This window comes from Antennarius striatus, chromosome 10 (genome assembly GCF_040054535.1).
Source record: "Antennarius striatus isolate MH-2024 chromosome 10, ASM4005453v1, whole genome shotgun sequence".
Taxonomy (NCBI): Eukaryota; Metazoa; Chordata; class Actinopteri; order Lophiiformes; family Antennariidae; genus Antennarius; species Antennarius striatus.
In genome coordinates, this window is record NC_090785.1 from 4,500,539 (window position 1) to 4,514,373 (window position 13,835).

A 13,835-nucleotide genomic window follows, 5' to 3' on the forward strand; every position below is an offset into this window, starting at 1 on the left:
ATGCACACAGGAAGGTCCAGTTGGGTTGTTGGTATTAGAAATTGTACTTTTTTTCCCCTCCTCAAATTCAATCCCTTATCTGCTTAGAATAAAGATTCTTAGTTTAAGTTTCCAAATTGCAGGTCTGTTACATTTCTTGTTGCCCAGGGCAACAAAATGCCGCTTTTGATTTATAAAGATCTCAACTCATTTGCATAATCAGGCAAAAGGTGGAAAATATGTATTTTTTAAAAAGTGCATGTTGTTATTCTGTGTTGTCTGATAACTGCTACATAAACAAACATACTTCAATAAGAAAAATATTCATGTTGAACTTTGACATATTCAACATGAATTACTAACTGTTGAAGTCCTGACTCCATAGTTATGTACTAATAGTATATTGCTTGACTTTATAGCGTGGCTCTGCACATTCTCCCACGCTCTGAAATGAATGCAGGAGGAAGTACAGTATTTGCACACTATATTAAAAATAACTCATAGTTATGTTTAAAAAATGTCTCTTCAGCATGGCAGCACACTATTATACTAAACACTTGTCTTTACAAAAATGGGTTGAATCCAGATAAATTTTTATTTTCTAATAACAGAACATGAATGCTTATATTTTGTTAAAGGCCTGAACATGGAAGCGTGAACCAGAAATGCACTTCAGCATTACATACATTAATTCCCCATGCTTACACACCAGCTCAGTCTCCCTGAAATTTTCTCTAAAAATCATATGGCTGAGCTGAAATTGATGATGCAGCCATGAGACGTGGAGATAAAACAAGAGTTAAACTAGAGTTAAACATGGACATAATGTTTCTGTGTCACTTAAAGCTTCAGACTGTCAAAAGACTTTCTCCAAAAATATAAATATACAGCCACTTGTTCAAGAAACCAGGTAGAGGGGAGGAATCTGTCATGAGCTGTTAATCTACGAGGCTTTTATTAAAGACACTACTGGAAATGAGATTAATGATCACATCTGGTGGTATGAGAATGATGTATTTCCCAGGCTTGGGTTTCTAAGGTGCTTTCTGTATTTGGAGCTGTCAACCCTCTGTTCATAAGTCAGATTCTGTGGAATTCTCTGTATTTGAAGTGATGATGGAGATTATAGAATGTTCATTTGGAAAATGACTGGCTTCATAATTTGGCAACTTTCTCAAGATGCTATTACATGAAGAAATTATTTTAAACTGGTAGTGCCAACTAGTTCCATCACAAGTATTCTGGAAGTTCTTCACTTATATGCCAGCCTGTACCTCACAGATGGAAACTCAAATGTCAGGATTGACTGATGGCACAGTTAGCGTCGGTAGATAGATGCATGACTCTGCACTTGTTTCACCTATTGTTTTAGAGGCAAGTCAAGGAGACTCGGTTACACCTCTCTTCTCTACCTCTCATGTGATCTGGCCTTCACCCGTCTGTCTGTCAGCAATCTGTAATGATTAAACCTTTCTTACCCGAGAGGAGACACAAATCCAGGCAGACTGCAGAGGAAGGATATAGGAAAAATAGCAAAACTAGTACATTCAGCTCCCATCCAAATCTTTAGAGCTTCAGTGAGGTCTGTCTACACTGTTAAATGACACTTACCCTCATTTAAGGCCTGGCAGCACTTTCAGGGCAATGTTTCAACCTGAGAGGATTTAATGAAGCATATCGAAGAACGGTTAAAGGAGGGGGGTTCGCTCAAACTCTGTGGACAGATATCGGTCAAATTTTAAGTTCTGGTTGCATCTGAAAACAGACTTGACTTAACCAACAGTCATCATTTTCAGTGACATTTCTATTATTTTAAGCTTTGAAATATATCATCTAGGTTGTATATTCCGTAGGGTTGTACAAGAAGCCCATAAACATGGCTTTGGTATCAGGGAATACGTATTCTGGAACGTTTAACGCTCGTCTCCCAGCAACAGAAGAAACTCATGCATAAAAATGACAATGGGCAAAATTTATTGGTTGCAGTGTTTTGATTTAAAGTTCAACAAGAATGTAGAGTTGATTAACACTTCATGCATGTTGGTGTCGGATTCACTGTAAATGTGCTGTAAGTCTTAGTCACCATAGAAACATTTGAACAAATCTGGAAGGTTTATAATTAACGGTCTCTGGACTTCCAGGATTGTTGAATTTTGAGTCGTTCTTGGTAAAACGATTGAATCTTTTTTGAAGGATATCAGAGGAATAGATCACAAACGGTGTCATAGAGAGCTGTAGGAAATCCTCGTGTTGTTTGTCATGATTCTGTGTTGACAGCACGACAACATCTGAGAATATGTGAAACACTAGTTATTACTAGTTATTTTTCACCGAAATGAAATGAATTCAATTTTTTAAGGTATTTTGACAGGTTTATCACAATTACCGAAAGTATTCTAGAGTTCCTCAATTTTTTACAAGTGATGTCAAAACAGGAAATTTGCAGTGTGTTGCAATATGTATAATAAGTCACTGCAAAACAATGCAACATATCTTAAGAGGAAAATTCAATGCACGACCCCAAAAACAAAGAAAACAGGGTGCTTCTTATAATTACATATCTTTTTCACAGGGATTTCATCCATTTCTTCAGTCACTGCCTTTTTCAAAGTGTTTGTGAACTTATTTAAAATTCGGAATAACTGACTGAAACAATAAAATCTTGTGGTAGGGTGGGGGGAGCAGCTGTGAAACATGACCTCTCACAACAGGAGTTAGCTCAATAGCCAAAGAAAGCTGCTCTGGGAAATTCTTTCCTTTTCCCCACACTTATTGTCACAGTTGGGGGAATGCAGATTAAGCAGTACTTCATCTGTGGCCAAGAGCAACAGCACGTCTTCACTTCTAGATTTCATAACTGACAACAAATGAAGAAATGTGGAAGAAATTACCATACAAACAAATGCCTGCCTGTGGGTGTAATAACATAAAGCAGACACAAAATACAAGACGAGATTTTTAATTTCTCTGAGGGAGGTGCAGCTGTGTAGGGGTTGCATCACAAACATAAGAAATGATGCTGATGAATGTAATTCTACTCCGCCTTGAACAATTCAAACTATTTCTGTCCATGTTACCATGTCTTATTTATTGCCACTTAGATTTTGCTTATTGAAAATTATTTTTCTTTTTCTCCATTGTGTTTGTGCGTGTGTACGTGTGTGCGTGTGTAGGCATCAGGCCACCCATTATGAACGGACCTATGCACCCACGCCCCCTGGTGGCGCTGCTGGACGGACGCGACTGCACTGTGGAGATGCCCATCCTAAAAGACGTAGCAACTGTGGCTTTTTGTGACGCTCAGTCCACGCAGGAGATCCACGAGAAGGTAACTTATTTTACTGGATCGCCTCTCTCACACTCAGACATTACACCACAACCCTGTGATTATTTTTTTCTTCTAATTCATTTGACTGCAGTTTTAAAAACACCACAAAAAGGCTCCGTAAAGCTCTTAATTCTCTTAAATAGACGCTGAAAGATGTGCAAAACATTAACAAATTAGAACAAGCAGAGGTAAAAGAAAAACATGACTAAGTAAATGACTAAGGCGTTTTGGAACCAAAAAACTTCAAATGTGGGTCAGACTCGAACCTTGCTGCCGCCGCCGTGGACTGTAAATGTGTTTGTATGTCTGGCAGGGTTAGGTCTTGTTTTGGGTGTCTGCCAGGCACACTATGAGAACACACACAGTTGGGCCACAGCGTGGGAGAACCATCTGGTTCTCCCTCGCCCACTATTCCTCACTCTTTCTCTTGGGCTTTCCAGTAAGCTGCCACCTCATTGTATTAATTAAAAGGGCTGCTTTATTGTAATTGAACCACATGTCATTTCCATCGTCTCTCGCGGACGTGAAGAGGAGGGCTGGCAATGGTAGAAATAGATGCAAGATTAATTGAGGACCAATTAAAAGGTAACCAAACTGGTTTTCAGACCCAGTCAGAAATTTAAATGATCTGCTTTTGTATCATAACAATTCCTTTTTCAATAGGAGGCCCGTGAAATCCGATTAGATTCCTGCTGCTATTAGGCCGTTTTGTTAAATGGAGAGACACCTTATCTTGATTCCTGTGGTTATAAAAGCTTTGTTTCCATGGCGATCTTCAGGGAGAGCAGTCATTCAATGTGGGGAGGGATATTAGAAAAAAAAGCAGGAACCTCTCAGATTTCTGTGATGCGATGTTTGACTTGTGCTCACATCAACACACACACACACACACACACACACACCAATGCTTGACAGACATATTGTATGCACGTGTGATTTTCTGTTTTCTCTCCGTTAAGTCTGTAGAGGTTTTTATATCTAACGTTTTCTCGCTGTCATTTAAATAACTGAAAACCGATTCTGTCCAGGTGTTGAACGAAGCTGTAGGAGCTCTGATGTACCACACCATCACTCTGATGAGGGAGGATCTGGAAAAGTTCAAAGCCCTGCGCATCATCGTCCGCATCGGCAGCGGTTACGACAACATCGACATCAAATCTGCTGGGGAGTTGGGTAAGAACACATTCACACTACCATCACAAAGGAAAAGAGTGCTTCTGCTTCAATGTTACTGTCATCATGAACAATATGTTGGGAGTATAAAACGTCGTTAATGTTTTGTTTGCTACCACTTTAAGCTCACCTGGTTCTAAATCACAAAGTAGATGTTGTAGCCATGTTTATGTTTGAAACTACATCAGAAGAGTTATTATGAGTTCTACAGCATTGTTAGCATTAGCATAAAAAAACAAAGCTTTCCTGCTGTGTCTAGTCATTACTTATGAGCATGGTGGAATAAATACTTTAGCATCAATACAGTGTGAAATGCCTGCTTTAAAAAGTATGAATTTGAACAAAACGTATGTCATTATTTTCGTACCTTTAAAAAACCCACACAGCTACAAAGCGGAACTAGTTTGACATGTCAGTCTCCCAATAAAGTTTTCTGCTGACAACATCGGGATGCCATTAACAATGTAATAAAGAGAGAAATGTTTTTACGGACACAATTTTTTCCCAGAATGCAGCTTAAGTAAGTCTCCTTATCTGCTCCCACCATGTCGCTTTGCCACTTCATAGCTGCCAGTTTGTTTGTTTTTTTGTAGAGAAAATTGCTGACAAGATGCCTCGAGTCTGCCCTTCTCCAACAAAATAGGTTTCGCCAAACTCGATCTGTCCTCCAATGGCCCTCCAAAGCTAATGCTAATCCTTATCTGCTCTGGTCGAACAGGGATCGCTGTATGTAATATGCCAGCAGCTTCAGTGGAGGAGACGGCGGACTCCACGCTCTGCCACATCCTGACCTTGTACCGGCGCACAACCTGGCTGCACCAGGTTTGTATCCTCGAGTGATCGGTAAACAGACTAAAATAAATTGAAATGAACTCATTCTAAACGTGACGGTCAGAGTTATGCGTGCAGTTCTCACAATTTTTAGTTTCCACAACTAATAATAATAATCCACTACTGAACGAGTCAGCAAATTTGAAACTTTTTATTTTCTTTAGAATGTTGCTGTATTTTAAAGACGTTGATGTAAGATATAGAAGGTACATTGAAACGAATTGTTCCTAAAATCCGTTGTAAGTACCAAAAATTATGTAGAGCTGTCTTGATCACAATATTTGTGGAATATACAGGTAGTCCTTGACCTATGAACACAGCTGAATTGTCCTTGAGACGTAATTTCTTAAACTTCAAACTGTAACTGCCATGTGAGGTCATGTAAATGTCATTACTATTCTAAATACAAAAGTAATATTCACTAAGATTTACCAGAAACAATGACAGGACATCAACACCACACATACATGAAATAAAATACTGTACTGTAGCACTGTAATGTACGTAACTTGCCTTTAAACTCCAACCTCTGGACTGGTACTGGTCCGTGGGTCAGTTGGTACCGGGCCACACAGAAAGAATACGTAAATTACCTTATTTCCGTTTTATGTATGATCTGTTGATCAAACATATGAACTCTCAAGCTAGCACAGCAAAATAAGAAATGTCTCTACAAGTATCTTTACACAGTGTAAAAGAGCCAGTGATAAGAACCTTGATAAATGTTCAAGTATCCAAGGTACGAAGCCTGACACGCTAATATGCTCACGGAGAATCGTAGAAGAACTAGATGGGGGAGATAAGTGTTGGAGATGCGCGTACGGAGCAGTGCTGCGTGATGGGGGTTGTGGCAGAAAGGGGAACTACACTAGTAGGATATTGAAGCGCGGAGTTATTCATATCTAAGAATGTTTGTAAGTCAGATGTTTGTATCTTGAGGACTACCTGTAACTGCTGAGTTTGCATCAACTGCTGCATTGTTGTTTTTGCTTTGCCATATGGTGGGATATCTGCAACCAATCAGTAACTGTCATTCCTGCCAGGCTCTGCGGGAGGGAACACGGGTTCAGAGCGTGGAGCAGATCCGAGAGGTAGCGTCTGGAGCTGCGAGGATCAGGGGAGAGACGCTGGGACTCATAGGGCTGGGTGAGATACAAACAATACATTGATGCCTCTGCAGGAAGATGGGCTTATCCATTTGCTGTTGACAATAAATGTGTATTGCTGCTCATGTAGTGTGTTTACTCCTGTGGGTGCATGTGTGTCTAGGTCGTGTGGGCCAGGCCGTCGCCTTGCGAGCCAAGGTCTTCGGGTTCAATGTGATCTTCTACGACCCTTATTTGGCCGATGGTGTCGAGAGATCTCTGGGTCTACAACGGGTCACCACACTGCAGGTAGCAAAAACACACAACCACACACACACAGCTGTGTATGGATAGTGTCTGATCCTAATCGGTCCTTCTGTTAGCTTTAAGCGTCGCGTGTAATGAGAAGTTAACTGTTCATTTCCCCAAATAAAGCTATAACCAAAACGGTAGTGTATTGTGACAACTATTAATTCACGGGGATAGTGGTCCAGGTCTCACTTCCGCTCATGATACTTACTTTTATAGATGATGTTGAGTTTATTACACCAGATCAGTGAAGCACATCTCCCATGACCGTGATAGAAATGACAGCAAAGAACCATTTCCACTATACCCCCGTTAGGATTTGAGCCAATAAGAATGAAGGACCGGCGTTGAATTGAGACAAATTTAGACTAAATCTTCTTTTTTTACTAGGGTAAACATTCCACTGTCTCATTTTCCTTCCTGACAAAGTGATGCTCTCTCCTCCAGCAAGACAAGCAAATATTAGCCTGCTGTTTGTTTTTTTATGTGACAATGGAGAAATGCTCTCTTATTAACAGCCTCTGAGATAATGCCAGTAATAAAAAAAAGGAAATATACTTTAACAAGTGTGTTTGTTATAGAGATTTATATCTATAATTACAGTGACTTGGCGGACGGATGATCTGAAAGGTAATTGGGTGGGATTTGATTTATCTTTAGTAACATTTCCTCTGCTTCCCCTCAGGACCTGCTCTTCCACTCCGACTGTGTCTCTCTGCACTGTAGCCTCAATGAACACAACCACCACCTGATCAACGACTTCACCATTAAACAGGTGGGGTGGAAAACCACACACACACACACACACACACACACACACACACACACACACATACTCACAGCAAAATGATTTATTCATCCTTACAACTACTACATCCCACAGCCATGAATATTTAAAGGAACGGGTACCCAGGGAAACCCACTGCCTCCATAACCTTATTAAAGCAAACCATGTATGTGTGTGTTTAAGATGCGCCAGGGAGCGTTCCTGGTGAACACAGCCAGGGGGGGGTTGGTGGATGAGAAGGCCCTGGCTCAGGCCCTGAAGGAGGGGAGGATACGTGGAGCCGCCCTGGATGTTCACGAGACGGAGCCTTTCAGGTAACACCCTCTGGGATGAATAGTTGTTAAGGATGCACAAACGCACGACTGACTCTAGCACAGCAAAAAGGTGATAAGTAAAGTGCAGTTTGAATCATTATAAACTGAATATCTCTGGGTCTGTTGGGATCGATGGTTGCAGACATGGAACAATCCAAATACCTTTTGTTCACATTTTTTTCTTAGAGAGGTTGGCCAAAACTAAGCTAAGTTATTAGCTGTAACTGACTGCACTCTATCAGTTTCAGTCAAGGCCCGCTGAAGGACGCCCCCAATCTGATCTGCACACCACATGCCGCCTGGTACAGTGAACAGGCATCACTGGAGATGAGAGAGGAGGCGGCAAGAGAGATCCGAAGGGCCATCACAGGTAGAGTATTATACCGTTACAATATCATACACGCATACAGTCTGAAAAAAACACGTGAAAAATATTTTCAGGTGTTCATTCTTTCTTCCGTTTCTTGCCTGCTTCTTTCTCAAACCATCTCTTCTTTTTGATTTCATCTCTCATTCCCCCCAAATGTGACCTCTGTTTAGTTTTTTGGCCTGTTTAATCTTTCTTGTCTTTTATATCACTGTAAAAAATGGATTGAGGGGTAAAAAGTAGAAGAAAAAAAATCACAGCTACTTTGAAAGGCAGTACAGTGACACTAACAAGATCCCCAGAGCGAATGGAAGAACGGCGGGCTGTTCATTTAAATAATGTATTTTTCCTGTGTTTTCCAGGTCGTATCCCAGACAGTCTCAAGAACTGTGTGAATAAAGAATTCCTCACCCAGAACAACCACTGGGCAGGAGTCGACCCCACCACAGTTCACCCTGAACTCAACGGGGCTTATAGGTAATAATTACAATCAGAATAAAGCCTGTTGTGGTCGTGAAAGTCCATGTTGCTTCAAAACCTCGAAAAGGGAATGAAGGATAATGATTTGGTCTAATATCACAAAAACACATTATTTGAACGGCCACCGTTGGCGAAGCTAGTGACAACAAATTTTTCCTGCTCTGTCATCATTTGTGGCTAAGGGAAGTGCTGTCTAAAATATGAGAAAATAATGTGATCGAAACAGGGCAACATTAACTTTGTAGTGACAGTGTGTTTGGGGGAAAAGTCAGAATCTGAATTTCCTCCATTCTGCTGTTTTGATTTAGATCATAAAAAATCTGTTCTTCCAAACTTCTGCAGCTGCAGTACTGTCTATAACAATATCTGTTTAATTAGCTCAGCTAATTTTACTTGAAGGCTGATGTTTTGCGCTACAATCAAAACATAATAATGTGTTTCTCACTGCTGTGTCATTAATAGTTTTATTACCCCCACCCCCTCAGGTATCCGCCAGGAGTGGTGAATTTGCCGGCTGGTGGTCTTCCGCCACCCGTTGAAGGAATCGTGCCCAGTGCTGTGCCCATCACACACACCCTCCCTCCTGCTGTCACACACCCTCCCCATGCCCCATCTCCTGGACAAAATACAGTTAAACCACCAGAGGGCGACAGAGAGCAGCATCTGAACGACCAACTGTAGCATCACAGGCTAATCTACAGATCTGTACACACACACATACACACATATGCAGACACACACACACACACACACATTGACATGGAAAATGGGATTGTAGTGATAAATTCAGACGTGACGGATTGTCATCAGACGGGTTCACAATATCAGTTTTGGAGTTTGAGGTTCCGGCAACAATACAGTCAGAGGTCTCTGGCAATTCCCATAAGCCGGCTCACACTCCGAAGAAGAAGTGGAAGACGATGAAGATGATATGGATATGGTTAGCAAGAGCTCTAATCAAAGAACAAGATCTTTGCTCCAACCCGAATTCTTAAGACGGACGGTAAAGATCCACAACAATCCTAACAAAACAATTACAGTATAGTCCAGTTTTAAAGTTTTCTTTGTCATGAGTTAAAAAAACAAAAAAACAACAACTACATGTTGATTTGGGAAGAGAAAAAAAATGCCAAGTCAAATTCTGCTGTCTTAGGCTGTAGTGTGTCAAAAGGTAGAGGGGCCTATTTAATGTCTTTCTCTCTTTTCGTGTCCTTTCCTTAGTTTGATGTACAAGCAAAAGTAGTAGGTTATGAAATGAATGTAACCTGTCGGTGTACAGTTTTTAAACTTGCAGCAAGAACATACTGATGTTTGTATTCCAGTCTTAAGACATTAAGGGTTATGTGATCTCTCTATGTAGCCAAACTGGTTTGAGAATACTATCTGTTTATCATTTTTAATTGTGTCCCTAAATTAACACCCCCCCCCCCCAAAAAAAAAAAAAAGAGGCAGCTTTTTGCACACCATCTCAGGAAATTCTGTTTCCGCAGTTGGTATATTATTTTTCAGTTTCTTAGTTTAAGAAATACCTTTTTATGCCACTTAGTGCTTTTATTTTTCAACCTGCTTGCCTTTTTTTGTGTGCCGATGCATTAGAAACAGAACTTTAACGTGAGCTAAAGTTAATCTAATGTTTGCTTTTGTTTAAGGGGCATGTGATGTTGCTCTTGGGATTTTTGTAAATGTTTGACCCAAACTGAGGGAGGTGCGGGAGGAGAGGCTGTGAGGAGGTGGTGTAATGGTATGCTTTGCTAGGACAACTGTCTCCTGTCCCGTTTTGAATCGACAGGAGGGGTTTAATGGATGGAGCAGGCGGTGGATGTTGGATACGTATGCAGCAGCTTACAGTTTCAGGTTATCTATTGTCTTCATGTCTAGTGATCCAGTACTTCCACTACGTATTAATCGTATACTTCAAGTATCAACAGTCCAGTGCACAAAGGTTTACAGGTAATGCACATCAGTGGTAAATCAATGTGTTGCTCTGTACTGTTGTATTGGTGTGTTGCTGTAGATCTATTAAATCCGCCACTAAATTTGCGAAATTCTGCAAAAAGTACTTTCAGTTCGCAGCAAAATCACTCGCACACATTTTGTATTTATTGCCAGTCCTGTTCTTTAAATTGGGTGAAACACTAAATAGCTTACACAGTTTGACCGATATGCTAAAAGAAGTACGACCTGAAAAGGAGAGCAGTTAACGATGGTTTTTATTTGAGACATGTTTCAGGTAAGAGTTTCTCCACTTTGATAACATTTCATGATGGGTCCTCTGTAAGTATACCATTTAGCCAGCCTCTGAGGCCTTTGTGTCTATGTGTACATATTGTGTTCTGCCTGCCTGTGTCAATGTGACTTGGTTGTATCTGTGTCTAAAAAGCAGCACTGGGAGGAGGGGTGGTTACTAGTACTGTCCACGTGACATCATTATAAAGGCTCATCCAAATATACATATAAGCACGATATGAAACTAGAAATGCATCAATTTGGACTCCAAATGCAAGTTGTTAAACTGAATCAGTAATATATGTTTTCACAATACAGTTCCACGTTGTAAAAAAAAAAAATGCTGATATTGGTACACCAGTATTTTAAAATCTGAGAGTTTCATCTGGAATATTTATTGCTGGTGTGTTGTTGGTGTTAGCAGGCCAGCTAAGTGGCGGTGCTTTTTTGGATCCCCTTCTAACAGTAGCTGAGTAGTGAAAACAGTTCACTGTTGCCTACCTGGTCTTCTTCATGGTGAGGTAGTGAGAGTAGCAATCAGGGATGGACATTTCTCTGGCTATCCGAGAGCATTTGAGAGGCCTCAGCTGGCGTTCTCGCTGGCCATGACTGGAACAGAGGGTACTGAGATGATATTTCTATATCATCTTATGACTAGAAATTTCAATAAATGTTAATACTTTCTGATAATATAATATAAATTGTATGTATTCCTCATGCAAACTGATGAATGCCACAAGAAAACAGCAACAATGATCCTTTTAAGTGTTGAGGTGCTCCTTGAAATTCCATCCCTGGTAGTAACAGACAGTCTACTGTTGCCTACCTTGGTCTCCTTTATGGTAAAGTAGTAGGCGTAGCAATATACAGTATACATATTCTATATTCTACAGTAAATATCATTATTTTTGGTCAAAACTGACAACCTGACAAAGATATGTTTGTGACTGTATGCATTTGTATGAATTATTTTAAAAAGAAATAAACTGTGTAAAAGTGATGCTTGTGTGTTTTTGTTTAAACTCTGTAATAATTTTCATATAACTGCAAACTAATTTAATAGTATACGAGAAAGTGTTTTCTACAAACAGGACAAGGTGTGAAGATGAATGGCAATCGCACAAGGACAATCTAACAAAGATGAGACGTTTCTTGGAAAATAACCTTTTTTTTGTTTTCAAAGTTTCACAACCACAAATTCAAACCAGCTATGAAATTGGTAAATATTGCACGCACTAGCACGGGACTGCTGATTCCAATAGGTGTCACTAGTACAGCTGCAACTGCCTCCCTGAAGGAAGACTTTCAGTGAATCTCACAATTCAGAGAAGTCGTTGCACCTGCGTCACACCAACAAGTCAGAGAACTCACAAGATTAAAATGTTATTATAGCAGTAGAACAGATGGAGTTTGGGTTTGGTATCTAGTGGGACAACCATTGAGGTGCAGAACTGATGAGCAAACTTTGTGCATCATGTTTTACACAGCCCAACAGTGGTTGTTGGGTGGTATTGTCACAGGGGGACGTTGGAAGTTGTCCCAGCTTAACCAAACTGAGAAGATGTTTTGCAGAGATGAGGCCTGCAACAAGAGGATGTTTGTGTGTCTGCTTGAAATACCTCCAAGGCTTCGCCCCATTTAGAATTCTTTTGATTGTACAGTGGGTTACCCACAAGACAGTTTGGTTTCCACAGAAACAGAATAAGATCTTTTCCTACGTGAGGATCAGAAATAGTTCTCAGCAACGTGATGCACATCACAAGATGTCTTGAACGGCCTAGCTGGCTTCTGACAAACATACAGACCATGGCCACATCGTTTGTCATCGTGTTTTCACGGCTGAATTTTGGTTTGTTTTCTCAGACCCTTAAGAGATAAAACAACAGCCTCTAATGTGAAAGGTGTGAATGCACCTTTTGTTTTTCACTTTATCTGTCTCACACTCCCTACATGCCTCATTTTCTCCTTCCTTTTTCCTCTCTCCCACTCTGTTTCATCCAATCAAGGTTGCAGCCAGGCGGACAGGCGCTCTGGCAGCTGGAAAGTCAAGATGGATTAATCTAAACCTCAGGAAGCAGGATGAGAACCAGATGTAGTTAAAATAAAACAAAAAACCAAAGGGCACATTTTATGCAGTGAATTAGAACTGACCGCCTGATCAGGCTTACATTCAAAAGTTGCTCAAAATTCTCAATATGTTCCGAGTAATTATAACTTGAATACAGACTATGGTCAGTATTTTTAGAGATGTGAGCTCCTAAGAAGAAGTGGAAAATTGGGTCAAAGGAAAAGTGAATGACTAATGCCCTCCGGTCTTACAGGAAATACCACTGAACTGTACTTGGGCAAGGCAGTTAACATTAATCCATGTTATAGCATAATCCTGTTTTACAGGGTTTTAAATGTTGTTAAAGTCTCAACTTGGCTGTTGGACAATAAAATCTAAAGAACTGCTCTTTAAGTTTAAATGAAACAGGTCTCGAAAATGCAAAGAGCACAAGAGATGCCTGTTCCACAACGACAAAGCTGGATCAAGGGTGGAAAAAGTGCTGAATGGTAAAAAAGAGCCCTCTTTTTCTTGCTTCAAGTTTTTGTCACTTTGATATTCTTTATTAAAGAGAAATTACACCGGCCCCCTTGTTTCAGATTTTTCTCGGTTGGTTTAATTGTTTAATCCCAGTTTTGAAAATTAATATATCACCTTTCTGTTAAGACACCTGGCCTTCAATCATAAACTCACTGTGATGCACAATTTTCTTTACTTTGCTTGTCTTTCTTGATTTGAATATTATTAAAAATTTTATAATGAATATTTTACTGGAATGTTACAACAATTCAATTGCGTGCTATCTACTAGTGTGAAAACAGTGCAGTTGCCTTGATTACATTACAATAAAACAATAAGACAAAATGACAGTTTGACAACCAGCATGTCAACCTCTGCTAAATTTTGTTG

The 13,835-nt window shown here is 40.1% G+C and overlaps 1 protein-coding gene across 2 annotated transcripts in view; it reads left to right on the top strand.

The window, feature by feature from the left end:
- The window catches only part of LOC137602425 (C-terminal-binding protein 1), a 23,265-nt gene extending 11,392 nt beyond the window's left edge, over positions 1 to 11,873 (top strand). For both annotated transcript variants that reach the window (XM_068325115.1, XM_068325116.1), the window contains 10 exons: positions 3,153 to 3,307; positions 4,336 to 4,480; positions 5,199 to 5,302; positions 6,355 to 6,457; positions 6,581 to 6,705; positions 7,391 to 7,480; positions 7,676 to 7,806; positions 8,049 to 8,176; positions 8,536 to 8,650; positions 9,139 to 11,873. In XM_068325115.1, the coding sequence (XP_068181216.1) occupies positions 3,153 to 3,307; positions 4,336 to 4,480; positions 5,199 to 5,302; positions 6,355 to 6,457; positions 6,581 to 6,705; positions 7,391 to 7,480; positions 7,676 to 7,806; positions 8,049 to 8,176; positions 8,536 to 8,650; positions 9,139 to 9,334 (1,292 nt within the window). In that variant the 3' untranslated portion in view covers positions 9,335 to 11,873. The remainder of the gene's footprint in view (positions 1 to 3,152; positions 3,308 to 4,335; positions 4,481 to 5,198; positions 5,303 to 6,354; positions 6,458 to 6,580; positions 6,706 to 7,390; positions 7,481 to 7,675; positions 7,807 to 8,048; positions 8,177 to 8,535; positions 8,651 to 9,138) is intronic.
- Positions 11,874 to 13,835: the final 1,962 nt, after the last annotated feature.